Below are 21,605 nucleotides of genomic sequence, written 5' to 3'. Positions count from 1 at the left end.
GAGAACAGGGATTAAACACCAGAACCTGCAGCCCAGATTCCCCCTGGTCTCATTTGTTGGTGGCAAAGGAAGTCAAACAAGGACAGGGGTGAAAAACCAGCTGAATTTTCTGCTGGTAAGAGACCCCTCCTTCTGAGCCCCATTAAAACCATCATGACTATTTTCCTGCTTCAAATAAATCCCTGACTGTTTTATTTTGTGGTCTGGATGAACTGGTGCTGGGGCTGTGAGCTGGAAGTTTGGGATCCATCTGTGATTTTGCTGTCACTGGAAGGAAGCACAAAGCCCTTCATTTTCTCTGGTTTGTACACAACCCTTGTCTCATCCACTGTACAGCTTTTAAATTGTTACACAGGGAGTCCCACCCCAGCCCTCAATGGTTTCACTGAGAAACTGGTGGGCAGAGAAGCTGTTTCAGGATTTGGAAAATGTTACAGCAGATCCAGAGAGAGGTTCAAGCCCTCTGCCCTGGGTTTGGGGCCTGGCCCAAACAACAGCAAAGAGAACATCTGTGCCTCTTCCCAGCCCTTCTGCCTGCTAACAATAGACAAATAAAATAATAAAAGCTCCTCTCTTCGAAAGCCATTAAAATAAAATAAAAACCCTCTGCAAACAATCTGTGTTTTATCTTCTTAATGTCCCCAAAGCCTCCACTTGTCTACAAAAACAATTTCACTCAGCAAGGGTTGAGGAATACTCCTTTCAAACAGTGCACCAGATGTCCCACGGAGAGCACCACACAGTTAAACACTAATAAAAGTAATTCCCCAAACTAAAGACTCGTTAAACGCCGCGTGCGCCATTGAGGGGTTTGCTGTAATTTAACCTTTAATGGCACCAGAGGGCTGCTCCCCATGGCAGGGGTGTGTGGGAGTCCAGGGTTTTTCCCTGGCTCCTCTGGAGAAGCAAAGACCCCCCTGGCAGACCCCTCAGAGACCTCCAAGTGCTGTCCAGGAGCTGCAGGGGCTGGATTTGGCTCCTTGGGAGAATCTGCCCACATTGAGAGAAGAGACACAGAAAATAATGATGAGTAGAGTGTAAATTAGAATATTAGAATACAGTATAAGTAGGTTTTTGGATTGTTTATATTAAGGGCCATGTGGTCAAGATGGAGGATCCTGGGTGTGGTGGGCTTCTTCCTCCTTCTTCTTCATGTCATCCATGCTGAAGTTGCACCCTGGGAACCACAGACTGGATGGGGAAAGAACTGGACACTGTAAAGAGGTTGCATGGCATTGGGGAAAATTTGTAAATATTGTATACTTAGTTTAGAGTATAAAGACCTTGGCACAGCCCACCCAGGGGTTCTTCTGCAATGGTCACCCTGCAGAGCAGACCTGTGTCGGGCTGGCTGAAACATTTTTAAAGATAAGATAAATAAACAGCCCTGAAACAACACAAGGTCGTCTCAAGCTGCTTTCTTGCCAGTGACTCCAAGAGAACCAGACTCCTGACCACCTGCATGTCCTCTCTGGGGAGGTCTCACTCCTGAAGAGACCCTCAGAGACAGGACAGGGTGCTCCAGCCAGCCCATTGCAGAGGGATTGGTTTGTTTTTGCTCTCTTGGCAATCAGATCCTATAAACTCAGCTCAGGCTGAGCCCTGCCCAGCCAGCCAAAATCCCCCGGTGTTGCTCAAGAGGTCGGCGCCGTTTTGGGTCAGTCCCAGCGTGTCCAAGACAAACAGCCCTGTGTCACTGGGCTCCACGGCTCCCCAGCTCTTCAGGGACACACAGGACACCCTTCTCCACCAGCTCTGCCTGCACAGAGCTTCTCCAGGCTCACAGAGCTGGTGTCCCTCTGTTGGATTTGGGAACGTGGCGAAACTCCTCAGCCCCACACACCACACAAGGGTTCATGACTCACCCCACCCTCCTGGAAGAGGATGGTTTGGGGTTGGCATTGACCATGGAAAGCTGCCCCAGCTCCCCAGGATTTTGCTCTAAGCCAGCTGTAGGGATGCTCAGAGGGAGAGAGGGAGGGGGGGAAGCAAATCCCCAGCACACAAGAGCTTGGGCCATGAAGGTGCTTTCCTCATGTTTGTGCTTAGCTGTGCAAGTTCACTGCCAAGAGGGAGAGGAGCCGCCCAGATTCCCCAGCCCTGAGCAGCTGGGAGCTCGCTGAGGCCAAGGGATGAGCCTGGAACAGCAGCCAGGAGAGGTGCATGGGATGAGGGAAATGAAACCACTGGTGGGAGCTGCTGCCAGGGGTGGGGAAGGGTTAGAGGTGTCATTCCTGGGGCAGCTCTTCCCTTCTGCACTGTCCTGCACTGAAGGAGGCTCCTGACTCATTCCCATTTTGCATGTTTTTAAACATTGCCTTTTATACGCTATAATTGCATTTTTGTACCAAAAAGCCTCTGGAGTGAACACACTGCTGTCTCCAGACTCCTCTCCCAGGCGAGTGGAGAGGCACTAATTGCCCTGCCAGGGTCTCCAGGGCTCTCCTTGGCACTGTTAGCTATCAAAAATGTGTTCTTCATTTAAGCACTTGGCCCAAATATTTCAGTTTTAATTACAAGCTGAGACAGAGCATGAGACAGCCCAGAGCAACATGAGAGCTTCTCCCACCAAAGCAGCAGAGCCTGGGAAGGGATCTCACACATCCTGGGGTGGGACAGCCCAGCCCTGGGGGGTTCAGGCAGAGGGGAAACCCCTGTGAGAGAGGAGCCACCTTCCTGGGAAACCAACCCTGGGATCAGGCTGTGCCCAGGGTGGGAGATGCTCTTTGGGGAACACATGACAACCAAAGTAACCACCACCACCACCAGCATCAGCATCACCATCACCACATCACCACCATCACCATCATCACAACCACCACTATCTCTAGCATGACCACCATCATCACCATCACCATATCACCACCATCATAATCATCACTATATTCACCATCATAATATCATTATCATCACTATAACCACCATGACCACCATGACCATCATCACCACCATCACCACCATCACCATAACCACCACCAACACCACCATCACCATTACAACACAAGCAGAACCTGCAGCTGCTGCTCTGAGTCCCAGCTGCACCAGCACAGGACCAGAGCTGCAGGATGTGCTCCTGGCATGTCTGTGCTCCTGCCAGTGAAGCAGCAAGTGCAGAACTTGGCTCCTCCAACTCATATTTTATTTTCCTTTGTAATGTTGTGTCGCTGCCTTGGTGTTTAATCCTCATAATTAACAGCAGTGAGAAAGGGATAATTCTCATCTCCTCCCTTCTGCAAACATTACAATCTGCAGGGTGGGACCGGGGCAGCTCTGCAGCATTTCATGTTAAAAAGACAAAAAGCAGCAGACACAGGCATTCACCTCTTGGCAAGTAAAAGGCATCTCTAAGGAAGATGGGTTTTAAATCCATACTGTGAGAAAGAATTTAAATTACATACTTACAACTCCAAATATTGTAAGTTGTGTGTCTGGAAAAACAAGAGGAATATCCTTTGTTTATTAAAAAATGACTTTGAAAACGACCTGGCTGGCTCCTATCTGAAATACAAAGGAAGTATTTCTTACTCTGAGATGTCATCATACATTTATTTAAAGCTTTAATGATATGTTTTGGGACATCATCTGAGCCTGAACATTTCTCCACTGCAGTTGTCTGGAAGAAGGAGCTTTTTTTTTCTCCATCTTTAAATAGTAAATGAGGCCAATTATCTCATGGTAATTCCAAATGGTAATTGGGTTCTGCTGGAGCTGTCAGTGGCCTATCAAAATAGTGTTGGCAGATTAATTTTAGGAACACATTACCCCTTCCAGCAGGCTGGGATGAGTTCTGCTGAGCCCTGGGGTGGGAAGTGAGGCTCACCTGCAGCCCAGGGACCCTGGCTGGGCAGGAAGAGCCACAACCCAAGAAAGCAGAACACGAGGAGATGCCCAGGGATGTGTGTGGGACAAGCTCCAAGGGACTCCAAGCCGTGGATGAGCAGGGAAGCATCACTGTGCCATTATGGAGCACCACTGAGTTGTTCTAAATAATAATAACAGTGATTTTGCACTGCAGCCTGTTGGGAGCTGGCAGTCCCAACTGCTTTGGGAAGGATTGTAGCACTTCAATTTATTGCAGATTAATGGGATTGATTTATTGGTTTTTTGTTTCTTTTTAATTAGCTTCATTAAAAGCCAAACAATCTTCCTGCAGAACATACAAACAACAGGGACACAGGCCCAGGCACTGCTGGTGCCTTTGTCCAGAATTAGCATTGCAAACCAGCAAAGATTTATTAATGGTTCCTGGGAGAGATTAGCAACAGGGAAACAGCTGAGAGAGGATTAGGAGCCAAGCAATATCAGCCAGTTTTTGAGGGAGTGTTTGTCAAAAGCTGCTCTTGGAGTTTGGAGTGAGTGTCCTGCTGGCAGCCACGGAGCAGGGCTTGCTCCTGGGGACTCATCCGGGTTTGCTGAATCCTGGGGTTTCACTTCAGCTGGGCAATCTTTCTAAAAATAAGTTTTAAAAAGAAGAAGAAGAAGACCTCAATTGTTAGTCCCAGGCTGTTGCTTCACATTGGGTTGATGATGTCACTGTTTGGGGCAGCTGCCAGGTCACCTGGCCTTGGAGGGGTTGAGGTGTCCCCAGGCAGATTTGCAGCTCCAGCACACTCCCCTTTGCTGTCCCTAAGCCACCTGACCAGCGAGCTGGCACTCATTTCCCCCTGCTTATACCAAACTTCATGTCCTGAAAGCTCCTCCTCTCCTCCTGAGAAGGATCAGCTCTCCTGCAGACCCCAACCCAGCACCTCCAAGCAGAGCCCCATGCCCCCCAAGCCTTTCCAGTACATGCAGCACCCCAAAACTTCCCTTCTTGGTACCTCAGGTAGAGCCTGAAGGGATCCAAGTGCAATCATTTTACCAATTTTGTCCCCAAGTGCAATCATTTGACCAATTTTGCTGTCCCCAAAAGCCAATCAGTGTGGGGAGCACATTCTTTCCTCCCACTGATCATTGCTGGCCACAGCAGCTCCAGTTGCTGTGCTTATAAATCTTCTATGGAAAACACATAAAATTTGGTATTACAGAAAAAAAAAAAAAAAGTTCAGAGCAAAAACCCGAAAACCTGAAGTTCAAACTCTTCAAATATCAAAAGACTGAATTTTGGAGTTGGATTTCCAAAGGAGAGTAAGGGTCTTCCAAAGATCAGAAGACCGAGAGGACAGGTGTGCCCCAGGTCCCTGCAGCCACAGCCCAGCCCAGGGAATTGTTTTCTCTCCTCTTCTGGATCCAAGGAGCATCTCGGAGCTCAGGGCAGATGCTGGGGCAGCAATCCCTGCCGATCCCGTTCTGCTCAGTGCAACTCTCCCATCCCATCCCAGAGCCTCCCCTCCCCTCGCCGTGCACGGAGCCGAGCCCTGCTCCGGCCAGCTGAAATCATCACCGACTTTCCCTCTTTCTGCAGTTTATTTTCTGTTCTCCCTTCAGCACAGTGCCGGAGCCAGCCCAGCCCAGTCTGCTCACGCTCTCCCAGTGCTCAGCCAGTTTCTGCTCCCCTGCCCGGTGCTCTCCAACCTGGTCCTCCCTGGGATGCTCGCCCCGCTCGCCCCCCGGGCTCTCCATCCCGCCAGGATGAGCGCGGTGGGTCCCAGCCCCAGCCCCAGAAAATGCAGGGAGGAGTTCCCTCAACTATAGGGTGGTTTTTTTAGGAATTAAGTAAACAGAAGCGGCGTCTGAACCATCTGCTGGCGAGCACCGCGGAGGGGCTGCAAGCCCAGGTGTGGGGCACCCAGAGGGGTTCGAGCACCCTCACCCCATCGCCACACAGCCCCCCCGGCTCCCCATCCCCTCCCACAGCACCCAGCACCCCCGGATCCCGCTCAGCTCCCGGGCCAGCTTTCCACCTTCGGGAGAGGGGACGGACCCCCCGCAGGAGCTGGCGAGGAGGGCGGGCGGGGGACTCGCCACCTGCGCGGGGGCTGCGCTGGGCGAGCGGGCGGCGCTCGGGAGGAGGGCGGCAGAGCCCGGAACCGGCACCGGCACCGGCACCGACACCGACACCGACACCGGCACTGACACCGACACTGACACCGACACCGGCACCGACACCGGCACCGACACCGACACCGGTACCGACACCGGTACCGACACCGGTACCGACACCGACACCAGCACCGAGACCGAGACCGAGACCGGCACCGGAACCGACACCGGTACTGACACCGACAACGGCACCGGCACTGACACCGAGACCGACACCGACAGCGACACCGTCATCAATACCGGCACCGACACTGACACTACACCGAAACCGGCACCGGTACCGAAATCACACCGACACCGACACTAACCGGCACCGACACCGACACTACACCGGCACCGACACCACACCGGCCCCGGCCCGGGGCGCTGTCCGGGGAGTGCCACGCACGCTGCCGTGCCCCGGCCCCGCTCCCCGCCCCGGGCCCCGAGCGCCCTGCCCGGTCCCGCCCCGAGGTGCCCGCACGCCCCGGCTCCGCCGCTCGAGCTCCCCCGTGCGCCCTGCCCCGGGGGCCGCCGCTGTCCCCGTCCCCGTCCCCGTCCCCGCACCGGCCATGCCGGGCCCGCGGCGGGACCGCCCGGCCGTGCTGCTGCTGCTCGGGGCTCTGCTGGCCGCCGACCTCTACTTCCACCTGTGGCCGCGGGCGCGGCGGGAGCTGGGCAGGATCCCCGCGGGCAGGATCCCCCCGGGCTGCCCCTGCCCCGCGCCCGCCGCCCCCGCGCTGCGCCGCCTCTTCGCCCACCCGCTGTACCGCGCCGCCCCGCCGGGCCCCGCCGAGCCGCTGCTGGGCGCCCGCGAAGCCCTGCGCTACTACCGGCGGAAGGCGGCTCGCTGGAACAGGTGCGTCCCGCAGCCCCCGCGCATCCCCCGCACTGCCCTCTCCGGGCATCTCCTGCGCGCCTCCCTCCTCCCCGTATTCCTTTCCTGGTTGTTTCCTGGGCATCTTTTTCTTGTGCACCAGTATCTGCTGGCGCGCCCTTCCCGCGTATCTCCTGGGCGCCTCCTTCCTCAGCGCTCCATTCCCGGGCATGTCCTGGCTATCTGCTTCTTCGGCACCTCCTTCCTGGGCATCTCCTGGGCACCTCCTTCCCCGGCATCCCCATCCCGGCTATTTCCTGAGCACCTCCTTCCCCGGCATCCCCATCCCGGCTATTTCCTGAGCACCTCCTTCCCCGGCATCCCCATCCCGGCTATTTCCTGAGCACCCCTTTCCCCGGCATCCCATTCCCGGCTATTTCCTGAGCACCCCCTTCCCCGGCATCCCATTCCCGGCTATTTCCTGGGCACCCTTTTCCTGAACATCTCCTGGGCACTCCCTTCACTGTGCGGGCAGCTTCTGGGCACCCTCCTACCAGGCACCCTTTGCATGATCTCTCGCTTCTTGGACATCTCCTGGGCACCCCTTTATTGAGCACCCACTGCACCTACATCTCCTGGCCACCCTCTTCCCGGGTGTCTTCTGAGCACCCCTGCATGGGCACCCCTTTCCCGGATATCTCCTGGACACCCCTTTCCTGGGCATCCCTTGCATGGGGACACATTTCTCTGGCATCTGCTGGGCATCCCCTGCATGGTCACCCCCTTCCCCAGCTCAGACCCCTCTTCCTGCTGCCTCTCCCAGCCCCAGCAAAGGGAAACTCCCTCATCCCCTGCTCCTGGCATGGGACAGTAGTGTCCTCCTGGGGGATAAAGGGACTCTCTGCACCACTGATTGTCTGTACCTTGAATCCCTGATCTAACCCTGCCTTTATCGAGGGCTGGGGCCAAGCTGGGATTATACAGCACCCCACAGCTTCTGCCTGCACCCCAAGAACTTTTCCATTCATGCACAAACTCGGATAGAACAGAGCACAGAGCTCCCAGCGTGCTGAGCTCATGGCATCACCTCACTGCCCCTTCTGTCAGCATTCCCAAGCTCCTGCTCTCTCCACTTCCACTCCTGCTCCTCCCGTGTCTGTGGGACTCACCCAGCGCTGGTTCTGTGCGAGATTTGCTGGTGGAGATGATGGGAAACAATAATGGATGGAACAGAGAATGAATGGAGCAGCACCAGGGTCTGGAACCACCTCTGTGCTCAGCCAGGGTCACCCCTGCGAGGCTCTTCCCTTGCTCCTCTCTGGATGTTGAATCCTTTGTCACAGTGGATGTTAAATCCTTTGTCACAGCACTTGTGATCCATGGATTGTGCATTTGAGGATCCCTGGCTGTGCCACAGACCTGCCTTGGGTGGATCTTCTCAGAGCTGAGCTCTGCCTTCTGAAGACATCAGGATTTGGGTACCAAGGTGGATGTTTCCCAAGCAAAATCCCCTTGGGAATGGAGGATTTAAACCATCTGAAGCCCTGAGCACTTACTGCAGCCTCACTTGTAGGAGAGTGAGAAGTCTGCACTTCCCAATTTTATTTACCACACTGTTAAAACATGGAATTTGTGATGAAGCCATGGCTGCACTTTGCCTTCTGCCCCAAGGTTTGGCTGTGGTGTGACTGGGAGGAACACAGTGATGCCATTTGTCCTTGACTGACTTGGCTTTGCACCTCCAGGAAGGAGAGGAAGGCAGAGTATTGATTATTCCTCAGTCACTCTGAAATAAAATATATGATGCTCATAAGTGAGTGAAACCTCCAGAGAGCACAGGCTGAGGTGACACAACTGCTCCAGCAAAATCCTGCCAACAACCATCAGTGCTGCAAATTGAATGTATAACCAGGTGGCACTTGCCAGAGCTGATGGATTTTATAAAATACAAAATTGCTAATTTGCTGTGGGCACAGAGGAATTTCTGCCTCTCCAGGAGCACTGCAGGGCCCGTGTCCTCTCTGATATGTCCAGGGCAGGTCCTTGTAGGACTCAGCAATCCAATTTCTCTCTCACTGCATGGATCCAACAAACTGAGGAGCAAAAAGTGCTCAGCAGCTCCACATGCAGGGCCAGGCAGCAGAGGCTCAGGGCTCCATGGGCACCCTCTCCTCAGCATGACAGGATGACAGCTCATCTCTCCATCCATGGATGTGACTGTTGGCAGAGCAGCTTTGGGAGCAGCAGGACGCTCCTCTTGAGTGGAACAAGCTGCAGCTTAACCCCATTCCTCCAGCACAGCGTGTCTGCCTTCACTTCTGCAGCCAGATGTGCATCAGCTGGACAGGACTGTGCCAGCTGGAGCAGCCCCAGGACACGTCCTGTTGGGACATCCAAGCCAGAGCGTGTTCTCCTCCACATTGCTCCCTGCAAACTGCCTGCTGCCCATCCCTGTCTGCTCCCAGCACTCCAATCAGGAGCAGCAGCTTGATGGCAGGATGCAGAACCAGCTGGAGAGACTGATGGGGATGCAGGAAGGAAACAGAAAAAATCCAAAACATCCACACCTCTTCAAAACCAAAAAAGAAAAATCCCTTAAAAACCCCAGGGCTTATTCTTATCCTTGAAGGAGCAGCTTCAAAACCCCAAACTCAGGATGCTGGTGGCCTGAGCAGAGTCACCCCATGCTGTGCCTCCCTCCCAGCCCAGCACAGAACTTAAAGCCAGGGCAACCCCAGAGCTATTTATAGCAGGGTGGAAATGAACCCTGTTTTTATATCATTATGCCTTTTGCAGAGATCTGGTTTTTTTCCAGGGAAATATTTCAGGAATCCTGAAGGAAGCAGGGAGGCAGAGAGAGCTGTATTTTGGGTTGAAAGGCTGGGAAGGGACTGGCTCAGGCTGGGCAGGGACCATGTGGATGCAGGGCTGGGATCTGCCTCCCCTTGCATAACCACTGCATTTTTTTCCCCCTCAGTAATCCCTTGCTCGCTGCCACCCCAGGGGAACAGCCTGTGTGTATGGCAGGCAGGAGAGCAAATATGGTAAAATATTTGGGCAGCTTCCCTAGGGAAAAATCCTGAGTCATTCCTGCCCATCAAGCTGGGGTTTATTGTCCCTGGCTGTGACAGGGTTAAGGTTGTGCCTCACTCATCCATGGCAAACCTGGTGCAGGGCAGCAGGATGGGGGTCAAGGCACTTCTGAGGGCAGTCCAGGGCCACATCCTTGTGCACAGGGAATTTTCTGCCTCCTGGGAGGGAAGTGCTCCTCTGACTGTGCACACGTGGACTTCAGGCTGTGGCTGAGCCAGTCCAGTGGAAAGACAAACAAAGAGGGAAAGGGAACAGGATCCTGTGAGCTCCACATCCAACCTGTCTCTCCAGTTCCTAGATGTCTCCAGGGTACCACTGGAACAGCTCTGGGAGGGTTCATGCCCTGCTCACAGCCAGATTAACCACAGCCTGCTTGGATGGAGAAGGGTGATGGAAAAATCCCAACCAAAGCCCAGCTGCTGGGCTGAGCAGGGAAATAGAAAAACCATCACTGCTCAGAGCCCTCTCCAGCCCCCAGTGCCATTACTGGCTGGTAAAGGACTCGGTGCATGGCCAGCACTCTCCTGCTCAGGCTCTGGATGGGGTCTGGCACTTCCCCCTCTCCAGCCACCCCATCCCAGCCTCAGTTAATGCCCTGCTCCTTATCAGCCCCCAGCTCCTGTTTGCTTTCATGGATGGATCCTGGCACTTTCAGTGTAAACTGAACTTTATTTTCCCTTTATCAGGACTGCCTGCTCCATTGTGGGCTGGACAATGTTAATGAGAAACCAAAGCTCTGTCCTCTGCTGGCTGGAATAAGTGAGCTTTCAGTTCCACAGTCCCAGCCTTGGGGGTCTCGAGGTGGAGGAAAATGCTGATCGAGTGGGGAGGTGGTTTTGGGTTATTACTGAACTTGGGAGGCTTCTGCAGCTCCACCTACCAAAAAAAGGATGGGGTTGAACCTTGATTTTTAGAGATCATGGGCAGAATGCTGCCAGATGATCCCATAACATCCCTGCTCACTGTGAATTTGGTCACAGAGGCAATTTGTTGTCTTTAGTGATTTTTTACCTGCTTTCTGGGCCCTCCAGCTGCAGGGAAAAAAACTCAGAGAGATGGTCAGAGATGGTCAGAATCACTTTCCCCTTATCCACCCCGTGCTCTGCTCCTGGCACCCTCCCAGCAGACTCCAGGCTGGTAGAAGGGAGATTTCCCACACTGTGGCTCACCCTCATCCCCAGCACCTCTGTAAGAGCCCAAAAAGAGGGATGTGGAGCTCCAGGCGGGCTCTTTAAAATGCTGTTTATTGTATCCAAATGATGCAGCAATTCACGGGTCGTGGGTGAGACAGCCCAGCCCACAGCCTGACAGCCCCAGCTGTGGGTTTGTCTGAAAGCTTCTTCTAGTTCTGGTTCCAATGCGTTATTTACTTTTCATTACAGAGCATCTTAAAACATGACAAACAATCAATACCTTTGCTGTCACCTATAGCCTATCATTGCTCACATTACCATATTCATGTTACTATTTTCCAATCACAAAAAGTTAGTAGTTACAGTTTAAGCTAGAAGTTGTTTTTTAGTTTTCTTACAGTGGAAAATTCTGAGATCTTTTCTCTACTTGCAACACGGCATTTTTGTTTGTGTGTGAAAATCTTTTTGCTTTTGCTGGGATCTTTTGTTTGAGGTGGATCTATCCTTTGCTCAGAGTCATGAAATCCCCTTCCGACTCACTTTTCTTTCTTAGTTACCCAGTAAAAGCAATTCTTCTGCATCAAGAAGAATCATTTATCATCATGATACATATTTCTATGTACCATTTCCACACATCCAAAGATCCTTGTGTTACCCCCATACCCGTGAGCCCCTCGCCCTCCCCAACCCGGCGGTGTGTTGCAGGAGGCAGAGGCTGCAGCGGGAGCAGCCGGGCGGGAGCTCGGCAGCGCTGCGGGCCGAGGCGGGCTGGCTGCAGTTCCAGCTGGGCATCAGCCGCCACGGGCTCTACCCGCGCTCCAGCGCCGCCGTCACCCGCCTGCTGCGGGAGCTGCGGGAGATGCGCACCGTCAGCGCGGGTCAGCGCCGCAGCGGGGAATGGGGGATATGGGTGGGGATGGGGATGGGGTGGGGAATGGGGTGGGATGGGATGGGATGGGATATGGGGTGGGGATGGGGAATGGGGTGGGGAATGGGGTGGGATGGGGTGGGGATGGGATATGGGGTGGGGATGGGGAATGGGATGGGATGGGGTGGGATGGGATGGGGTGGGGATGGGATGGGGATGGGGATGGGATGGGATGGGATGGGATATGGGGTGGGGATGGGGATGGGGAATGGGGAGGGGAATGGGGTGGGATGGGGTGGGGTGGGATGGGATGGGATGGGATGGGATGGGATGGGATGGGATGGGATGGGATGGGATGGGATGGGATGGGATGGGATGGGATGGGATGGGATGGGATGGGGATGGGATATGGGGTGGGGATGGGGATGGGGTGGGGAATGGGGTGGGATGGGGTGGGGATGGGATGGGATGGGGATGGGATGGGGATTGGGAAATGGGGATGGGGAATGGGGTGGGATGGGGTGGGGATGGGGATGGGATGGGATGGGATGGGATGGGATGGGATGGGATGGGATGGGATGGGATGGGATGGGATGGGATGGGATGGGATGGGATGGGATGGGATGGGATGGGATGGGATGGGATGGGATGGGGGATGGGGAATGGGGGATGGGGAATGGGAAATAGGAAATGGGAAATGGGATGGGGAATGGGAAATGGGAAATGGGGATGGGGAATAGGAAATGGGGATGGGGAATGGGGGATGGGGATTGGGAAATGGGGATGGGGAATGGGGATGGGATGGATGGGGATTGGATGGGGAATGGGAAATGGGGATGGGGAATGGGGATGGGGAATGGGGATGGGATGGGATGGGATGGGATGGGATGGGATGGGATGGGATGGGATGGGATGGGATGGGATGGGATGGGATGGGATGGGATGGGATGGGATGGGATGGGATGGGATGGGATGGGATGGGGATGGGGATGGGATGGGAATGGGAATGGGATGGGTGCATCTGCACGGGGCTGTGAGGCTCTGCTCCTCCCTTCCTGCAGCCTGGGAGGGGGGTCAGCAGCAGGAGATGGAGCCTGGCAGACTCTCACTGCTGCTCCTGCCCTTGCAGACTACAGCCAGGATGAGAAGGCGCTGCTGGGAGCCTGTGACTGCAGCCAGGGTGAGTGTGGCACTTGGGGTCCCCACCTGCCATGGCCTGGGCTGGCCCCAGTCCCCAGCTCCTCCATCCTCACCCAGCCAGGGAAATGCCAAGCCAGGCTCTGCTCCCTCCCATTAACCCCACCACCCCAGCAGAGGCTGGGATCATAGAGCAGGAAATTACTTCAGTTGGAAAAGTCCTCTAAAATGATGAAGTCCAATCCATGGGTCACATCCACACTTTTATTAACACCCAGGGTGATTATTCCACCACTTCCCTGAACAGCCTGTTCGATGTGGGTATCAGGACAGTGTTTCCAGGCAGTTATCATCCCATTTCCCAGGAGTTAACACCTCCTTTCCCAAGAGTTAACATCCCATTTCCCAGGAGTTAACACCTCCTTTTCCAAGAGTTAATACCCATTTCCCAGAAATTATCCTCCCATTTCCCAGAGTTAACATCTCCTTTCCTCCCCAAGTGGTGAAGCCCAGCGGTGTGCACCTGAAGCTGGTCCTCAGGTTCCAGGATTTTGGGAAAGCCATGTTCAAGCCCATGAGGTAAGGGCAGCAGAGCCTTGCTGAAGCAGATTGGAAGCCCCCAGTCAGCTCTGATGCTCCTGGCAGCAGCAGCAGCTGCAGGTGCTGCTCCCTGGCACAGCCCAGCACAGAGCCCTTGGCTCTGACCTTGTCCCCACCCAGGGCTGTCCCCGAGCCCACCAGCTGTCCCTGGCTGCTCTGCCCTCAGTGTTAGGCTGCCCAGCAGCCTGCTCAGGCTCACCCCCTGCTCCTCCCAGGCAGAAACGTGAGGAGGAGACTCCTGAGGATTTTTTCTACTTCGTGGATTTCCAGCGGCACAACGCGGAGATCGCCGCCTTCCACCTGGACAGGTAAGGCCAGCCCAGCCCCTGCTGCTGCTGCTCTGCCCAGCAGAGCTTTGGGGAAAGCCAGCAGAGCCTGCAGAGAGGAGAAGGGCTGCTCTGCTGCAGGAGCTGAGGGTTGGTCAGGGAAGGAGTGCTCTGGGTCTCTGGCCACTGCGTGGGAGCAGGTGAGGTCCAGGTGGAACAGGACAGTCTCACCTGGCTGTCACACATTGTCCCTGCCCTGCATCCCAGCCCGGGGCACAGCCTGGCTGCCCTGCTGGTGAGGGAGGGAGGCACACACTCAATCAGCAATCAGGGTGTGCTTCGGGTTCAGAAACTGCAGCAATGCAGTTTTCAGCCCTCAGATAATGAGCAATTAACCTGGCACCTCTTCCCAGCAGGGTGTGTGTTCAGTAAAATCAAAAATACCCTTCTCAGAAGATGAGGGCAGCAGCCTTTCCCTCCTCAGTGGGATGAACACTGAGCACCAGGGGAAGGTGATCCCTGATGGTCAGGGAGGGTGGGGCTCTCCAGTTTCCACAGGATAAACAGGGCTAAATTAAGTGCTGTAGCTCAGACTCTGAGAAAGGGAACAAAGGGAGCTGAATTCCCTTCCCAGTTCTGCCCCAACACCCTCACAGTGACTCTGCTTGACTCAGCCACCACCACTTCACCCCTGCAGCTCCACTGCCACAAAAATGAGGCCAGGCTGCTTTTGTGAAGTGCTTTGTGGTTTTTAGAGCTGAAAGATGCTGCATAAAAGCAAATATTTTTTTCCTCTCTAAACATTGCTCAATAAGTAACAGGCTACATCCTGTTCTGTGCCCAATTCCCAGGAGCAGAGGGCATTACCCAAGGACCAAGCAGAGCATTAGCCAGGTCACCCCGTGTTACTGACTCAGCAATCAGCAGCAGCTTCCCACTGACTGCCAGGAATGCTTTCCTGCCTCAGGCCCTGAGGTTTTTAAGAGTATTTTTGAGGAATTAGCTGGACATGAATGCATCTGGAGGAAGGGGTGCCTCAGCCACACTGCACCAGGATCAACATCTTTGCTGCGTGTCAAACCAACATTGCAGAAGGGCATGAAGGGGCTGCTTTAACCCTTGGATAACCCATTTGTGTGCAAAGGGGTGGGAGAAACCAAGGCAATGTTAGGGAAAAAGGTAGAGAAAAATCCAGATGGTTCCAGGCAGCAGCTATAAAACACCCAAACAGAGCCACATTTTGGCCCAGAGTGGCTTTTTGCTGGGTGCAGTGACCCAAAGGCTCCTGGTTCACTGCTGGAAGGGGTGAGGGCAGCACCTGCCACCACACTGGGCAGCAACCCCCTGTCCCTGTGTGCAGGATCCTGGATTTCAGGAGGGTGCCACCCACCGTGGGCAGGCTGGTCAATGTCACCAGGGACATCCTGGAGGTCACCAAGAACGAGGTCCTGCAGAGCGTCTTCTTCGTGTCACCAGGTGGGCCAGGGCTTGGCAATGATGGTCCCAGTTATCTTTAGGGTCCCCTCACAGCTGACCCAGAGCTGTGGTGGGAGGAAGGACAGGGGCTGCAGGACTCATGCTGTAAGTGCAGGAAGGAAATTCTTGTGTTCAACCTGCACGGGGTTACAGCACAGGTTCCCTCTCCCACCCTCCAGCTGGAATCCTCTACCAGATCTCCTCATTTGTTGTTTTTTTCTTAACCATCCCCTTAGCACAGGACCCAGATCTGTGATTGGGCAGGTTGTGGGTGCTTTGGGTTTGACCTGGCTTTCCCTTGGATTCCCCAGAGTGTTTCCATGGAGCAGCCATCAGACAGGGGATTGAAATTGCTCTGCACTCATCTGCCCCTTGGGACCAATCCCATCTGTTCCCCCTGCCACAAGAAATAATCACTGTCTCACAGTGGGGAAGAGCCCAGCCCAGCCCACCCTGCATCCTCCTGGTGATCACAGCCCCTTTTCATTTTTTGTTTTTTCTTTTTCTCTGCTCTCCTCCCAGCCAGCAACGTCTGCTTCTTCGCCAAGTGCCCGTACATGTGCAAGACGGAGTACGCCGTGTGTGGCAGCCCCCACCTGCTGGAGGGCTCCCTCTCTGCCTTCCTGCCCTCCCTCAGCCTGGCCCCACGCCTCTCCATCCCCAACCCCTGGATCCGCTCCTACTCCTTCCATGGCAAGGAGGAGTAAGTGGGGAAAAGAGGCTGCCCCCAGTGCAGGGCACAGACTGCAGGAGCAGCCCAGCCAGAGCATCAGGGAGTGCATCATTAGTGTCATCATTAGTGTAAAAATTAGTGTAATAACCCTTAAAGCCTGGGCATTGGTTGGCTGTGTTTGAATTCCAGTCTCCTGCATGCACAAGGGGAGATTTATTTCCTCCTCCTCTGCATGATCACAGGGAAGGTGGGTTTGGGGGAGCTTTTGGGACATGGCAGAAGCAGCTGAGGGCTTGTCCATCTCCTGCAGGTGGGAAGTGAATCCACACTACTGCAACACAGTGAGGGAGATCTACCCCTACAGCAGCAGCAACCGGCTGCTCAACATCGTGGACATGGCCATCTTCGACTTCCTAATAGGTAATGGTGGAGGGGAGAGGGCCTTCCCTTCCCTTCCCTTCCCTTCCCTTCCCTTCCCTTCCCTTCCCTTCCCTTCCCTTCCCTTCCCTTCCCTTCCCTTCCCTTCCCTTCCCTTCCCTTCCCTTCCCTTCCCTTCCCTTCCCTTCCCTTCCCTTCCCTTCCCTTCCCTTCCCTTCCCTTCCCTTCCCTTCCCTTCCCTTCCCTTCCCTTCCCTTTTCTCCCAGCAAGGGGAAAGCAGCACCTTGGGCACTCCCAGCATGGCAGCAACCATTCCATGCAGCCCTGAAGGAAAGCTTGGGATAATTTAGAGAATTCCCTGCAAGGAAGTTCCCTGTCTGCCCTTCTGCAGGGAACATGGACCGGCACCACTACGAGATGTTCACCAAATTTGGGGATGATGGTTTCCTCCTGCACCTGGACAATGCCAGAGGGTGAGCACAGGAGGAGGGGAGGGGGCCAGGAGGAGAGGGCAGGCTCTGAATTCTGTTTCACCCCCAGGTTTGGGAGGCACTCCCACGATGAAATCTCCATCCTGGCTCCTCTCTCCCAGTGCTGCGTGTAAGTTCCAGCTCCCCTTCCTTCCTGGGAATGTCTCCATCCTGCAGATCAGTCCCAGCTGGGTGCTGCATGGGAATCACAAGGGGGAAAACATCCCCTGATAGACCAGCAGGCACTGTCCAATGGATCAAACCCTTCCAGAAAGTTCTGGCAGCCTTTCCCAGCCCATTACCATGAGGTGCCACCAGGAAACACAGAAATCTCCACCCAAAATCCTGGTGGAGCTTTGATGCTCTTAGTCAAGTTTCCTCTTCTCATGGCACAAAGGAGAAGCTCATAAATGTAACCCTATGATCCCCCTTCATTAATTCACATAAATCAGCAGCTGAAAGTTAAATTTAAGGGGCAGAAGCAGCTGCTCTTTCCTGGGGTTTCTCTTCAGATGTGGAGCCTTTTTCCTTGCTTTACCTGCTCCTTCTCCCCCTCAGGGTGGTAACTGCACTCTCCCCACACAACTTTAATTTCAAGAACTGTTATTTGCACTCAGCAAGTCTTTTCATTTCTAATTGCAGGCTCGCAGGGAATCCTTCTCTTGAAATTTTGTGCAGTTTGAAATTAATTCTGCCCCTTAATTTGACCTGCATACCTGCATATAATATCCACAGGTCACATCATTCCTATTCTTCCAGATCCACCTCCCAGAAACTCCTCTTAATTTAATTTTTGTAAAAGGCAGTGGGAAGAGGATCTGAACACCTTGTCATAAGCAGGCTAGGACCAGGAACAGCATCAAAACAACTCGTGCTGCCTGAGGGAGACACACAAACCCTCATTTCCCACAAGAGCTGATCCATTTGGAGTGGGAGAGCACCTAAAACCACTTGGAAAGGAAGGGAAGAGGTTTTACTTGAGTAAGCACATAAAGACCACAAATTTCAGCCTGGCCTGGCCCACAGCCTGGGCTCAGCTCACCGAGTCACCTCCTTGCTCCAAGCTGAGCCATGGGAGCAGGAGAGCTCCTGGATTACAACAAGCAGGCTGCTCCCTTCCCTGCTAAACACATCCACCTCCTTCCCAAGTCTGGTTCCAGCAGAGCTGAGTCTGGTTTTAGCTGCCCTCACATCCCAGCCCTGCCCCACATTTGGAATCTGCAGGTCTGAACAATGAGTGGCACAAACACAGCCGTGCCATGAGATGGTCCTGCAAGCACCAAACCCCTGCTGGAGGCACAGCCAGGCCTGCAAGCAGCCCCAGGCAGGCTGCAGAGGTCCCTGGGAGGCTGGGGGTGAAATGTTGAGCAGCTGAGCACAGCCATGGGGTCACAGCCCCCGTGGGACCGGAGCGGCGGCAGCGCTTCCATCCCAGCCTCTCTGCTCTGCCTGTTTGGGGTGGAGCTGTTCCAGCTCAATCAGCTGCTCCCCACGGGTCACAGCAGCCCATTCTCCACCTCCAAGCACTGCTGGGAGCAGAGCAAACACAGCTGGTGTTTACCCACAGCAGCTCCTGGCCAGCCCTGCCTCGAAGGACAGCGTGCAGATGCTCGTTCACATCTGCTCTGGGCACAGCAGCAGCTCACAGCTGGGCTTTAAGGCTTTCCTTGTCAGCCTCACACTTGATCAATTGATTATTTTATTGTTTTTTTTCAGGAATATTCATGCAGAAAGGTGGCAGCAGCATGTTCCTTCTCTTGTGTACAGGCACACTGCACCTCGCCCCACGGGCACTCCTGATTTAAATTGGTATTAGCAAAACTGTTTCCTGGGAAGGGCTGTAAAACATGGACACAGGGAAATCATGGAGTCACCATCCCTGGAATTCTTCAAGGAATGTGCAGATGTGGCACTTGAGGTCCTGGTTTGATGGTGCTGGGACAGCAGTTGGGTTGATGATCCTAAAGGTGTTTTCCAACCTTAGAGATTGTCCCCAGTGCCTTCCCCAGACTGCACAGATCCAGATCAACATTCCCAATGGATGCCCTGGGTAAACAACAGCTACAAATACAAATTCTTGAGCTGCCTAAAATGGATCTGACTACACCTTTTTCCACCTGAAAACTCTGTCTTGGCTAAATCCAAATGGTTCCATAAACATGGGCCCCTTTGTTTCCAAGATTTAAAGGGCAATAACTGCAACTACTGATTCAGTTCAGTATTATACATGCTGAAGTCAACACATTTCTGCTGAGGATTAAACAAATGATTTCAGAATACTTTATTTCATGCTCAGAAGAATTCTAAGACTGCAGCTTTTCATCCCATTTTCTGTCAAAGCAAATCACATTTGAATCTCAGTACCCGTTAAGGTGAAAAGTCACAGTTACATCATTTCCAGGAAATATTCCCTCTTTTTGCTCAGAGTTTTGACAGAAGATATTTTCTCATTCATGTCTTTTCATTTACCTTCCCCTCTGCTCCCATCTCATAAATGTCATCCTTGGGGAGATGGCACCACCCTGCAGGAACCTGGGGAACTGGGTCATGTCTGACTCACTCACTACTGAGAATTTCAGTCATGTTTTTCTCTCTGCTGACCAAAACTTGCAGTACAAATACTCTGAAAAAACAAAGGAAGGAGTTTCTGGGGAAAAAAAAAAAAATAATCATTACCCTCCAAAATTAAAATTAAAGAACTTTTCATCCAAAGTTCTTTAAAATTTCTTCACCCATCTGTGCCCTCCTGCTGCCAAGAAGCTCACCCTAAGCTGTTGATTTCTCTTTTTTTCCAGAATAAAGAGAACGACCCTGCTGAAGCTGCAGCTGTTGGCAGAGCCCGAATACCAGCTCAGTGACATGATGAGGGAATCCCTCCTGCAGGACCCCCTGGCCCCTGTGCTCACTGAGCCCCACCTGCTGGCCCTGGACAGGCGGCTGCAGCTGGTCCTGGGCACGGTGGGCAAGTGCATTGACACCTTGGGAGAAGCCACGGTGGTGGCCAATGACACCAGGCAGCCCCAGAGCCCTGCAGGGCACAGAGCCAGGCTGGGCAGCTAAACAGGGCTCAGAGCCAGGGACAGCCCTGCAGGGCTTCTGCTCCTTGTCACCTGCAGACACTCAGAAATCAGAGGGGAAATGCCTGGAGCTTGACAATCACACTGTGCTGGTGTGAGCAGAGCTCCTGTGCTCGGCCACTGTGCTGGTGTGACTGAGATCTGCACACCCCAAACAGCTCTGGGGTGGAAAAGCTCTGAGCTCCAGCCCTTGGGAGGGTGAGGGAGCCTGACCTTGGTCTGCTCAGCCTCCACAGGGCTTGGTCTTGCTGGAGAAGGACATGAACTCCACCCGAGGGTGAGGGTTGAATAAAGAGATGCCAAGAGTGTTTTCCTCTGAGTAAGTCTTTGTTCTGTGGTCAGGAGTGGATATTTGAGAGAAGAGCAGTGCTGCTTCACAAGGCAGCACCTGCCACTGGCACAGGAATTAGCCCAGCTTGGCCAGACCAGAGGCACCTACAGGAGCTCAGGGCTGTGCTGCAGCAGTGCCACCCCACCCACACCTACCTGTGCATGTCACACACAGCCTCACAGGGCAGGAAAAACACTTCTCTCACCTGCCTGAAGAGCCACTGGGGATATAAAACACACACAGGTCAGTGCTGCCTTGGACTCCAAGGAAAAAAACCCAAACTAAAAAAAAACACCCTGAAAATCAAGCCATGCTGAGATATAAATACAATAAATATAGGAATTTATTTACAGCTCAAGAACCCTCCCATTTCTGGGGAAAACTTCTTGCCAAAGTTGAGGAATCTATCTCAGGTCATCTCTTCATATCTTTTAAAATAATTTTCTCCTCATGTATTTTAAAATTATTTAGGATGTCACAATTAGCTGGAAAATAGAAATGGTATCACAGTCTCTCTCCCCTCTCCATGCCAGTGCACTTTTGAGGGGAGGCAACAGAAACTGGGGACCAAAAAAAACTTAGGGAGGGAGTTATTGTGGGTATTTCAATTCCCAGTTCACCCTTCACCTCCCAACAAGGTTTAAGAATAACTAGATTAGTGAAGCTCTCTTTAATAGCTTTTCCTTTAACTATTAAGAATTATTTTGGCAGTTTGGGGAAAGTAGTTAAGGTAAGTTGGTAATTTATCATCCTTAAGAGGGAAAAAATAAAAGCCAACAAAACCCCCCCCACCATAACCAATCTACCAGAAACTCATTCTAAATTAACCTCTAAGTTAAACAAAACCCACCTACAGCACTGCAGACCTTCCAGAGGATCCCCAAATCCCTGTACAAAAGCTGCCAGGCAGAATTTTAACAGGATCCCAGCAGGCTGCTGCACCACCACTGGCTCATTTTCCCATTTTGGGAAATTTGCCTGACCTAAAGGAGCTCAGTGGCACCAAGTGTCTGGATGATGCAAGGAAGGAATCAAGCTCATTTGGCCACAGCTGTTTTTCACAGGTGCTTCATTTAAATCCACAATAATCTGACAAAGCACCTGGCTCCAAAGTGCAGAGCCACAGGAGAGGTGCAGTTCTGAGTGTGTCCTACAGGTGCCTATTTTTGTGTTTGAGGAAGTTTGGAGTGTTTCTTAGTGAAGAAATTCCTCCAGTATTCTGAGGCCACAAAGGTGAGCAAAAACCCCATAAAAACCCACCAAAACCCCACACAAACCCCACTCCAGGCTCCTTTAGTCTCTCCCAAATTGTGGTTCAGACAAGT

The 21,605-nt window shown here is 53.2% G+C and overlaps 1 protein-coding gene across 1 annotated transcript; it reads left to right on the top strand.

Moving 5' to 3' along the window:
• Positions 1 to 6,398: 6,398 nt before the first annotated feature.
• FAM20A (FAM20A golgi associated secretory pathway pseudokinase) lies at positions 6,399 to 20,273 on the top strand. The gene is made up of 11 exons (XM_079323502.1): positions 6,399 to 6,820; positions 11,710 to 11,882; positions 13,002 to 13,052; positions 13,510 to 13,588; positions 13,825 to 13,917; positions 15,236 to 15,351; positions 15,874 to 16,054; positions 16,335 to 16,444; positions 16,794 to 16,875; positions 16,943 to 17,002; positions 19,668 to 20,273. The coding sequence occupies exons 1-11, from the start codon at positions 6,534 to 6,536 to the stop codon at positions 19,930 to 19,932; spliced, it is 1,497 nt and encodes a 498-aa protein (XP_079179628.1). The 5' UTR covers positions 6,399 to 6,533; the 3' UTR covers positions 19,933 to 20,273.
• The last annotated feature ends 1,332 nt before the right edge of the window (positions 20,274 to 21,605 follow it).

The sequence above is a fragment of the Erithacus rubecula genome (genome assembly GCF_903797595.1).
Source record: "Erithacus rubecula genome assembly, chromosome: 20".
NCBI lineage: Eukaryota > Metazoa > Chordata > Aves > Passeriformes > Muscicapidae > Erithacus > Erithacus rubecula.
The sequence above is the reverse complement of the archived record's forward strand: the minus strand, read 5'-3'. Positions and strand labels throughout refer to the sequence as shown.

Excerpts from the sequence above, each read along its gene's own strand:
- FAM20A (XM_079323502.1), top strand. The coding sequence starts at position 6,534 with ATGCCGGGCCCGCGGCGGGACCGCCCGGCCGTGCTGCTGCTGCTCGGG. Across the intron at positions 13,589-13,824 it reads GCCATGTTCAAGCCCATGAG|GCAGAAACGTGAGGAGGAGA; the intron begins GTAAGGGCAGCA and ends TGCTCCTCCCAG. Across the intron at positions 17,003-19,667 it reads CCTCTCTCCCAGTGCTGCGT|AATAAAGAGAACGACCCTGC; the intron begins GTAAGTTCCAGC and ends CTTTTTTTCCAG.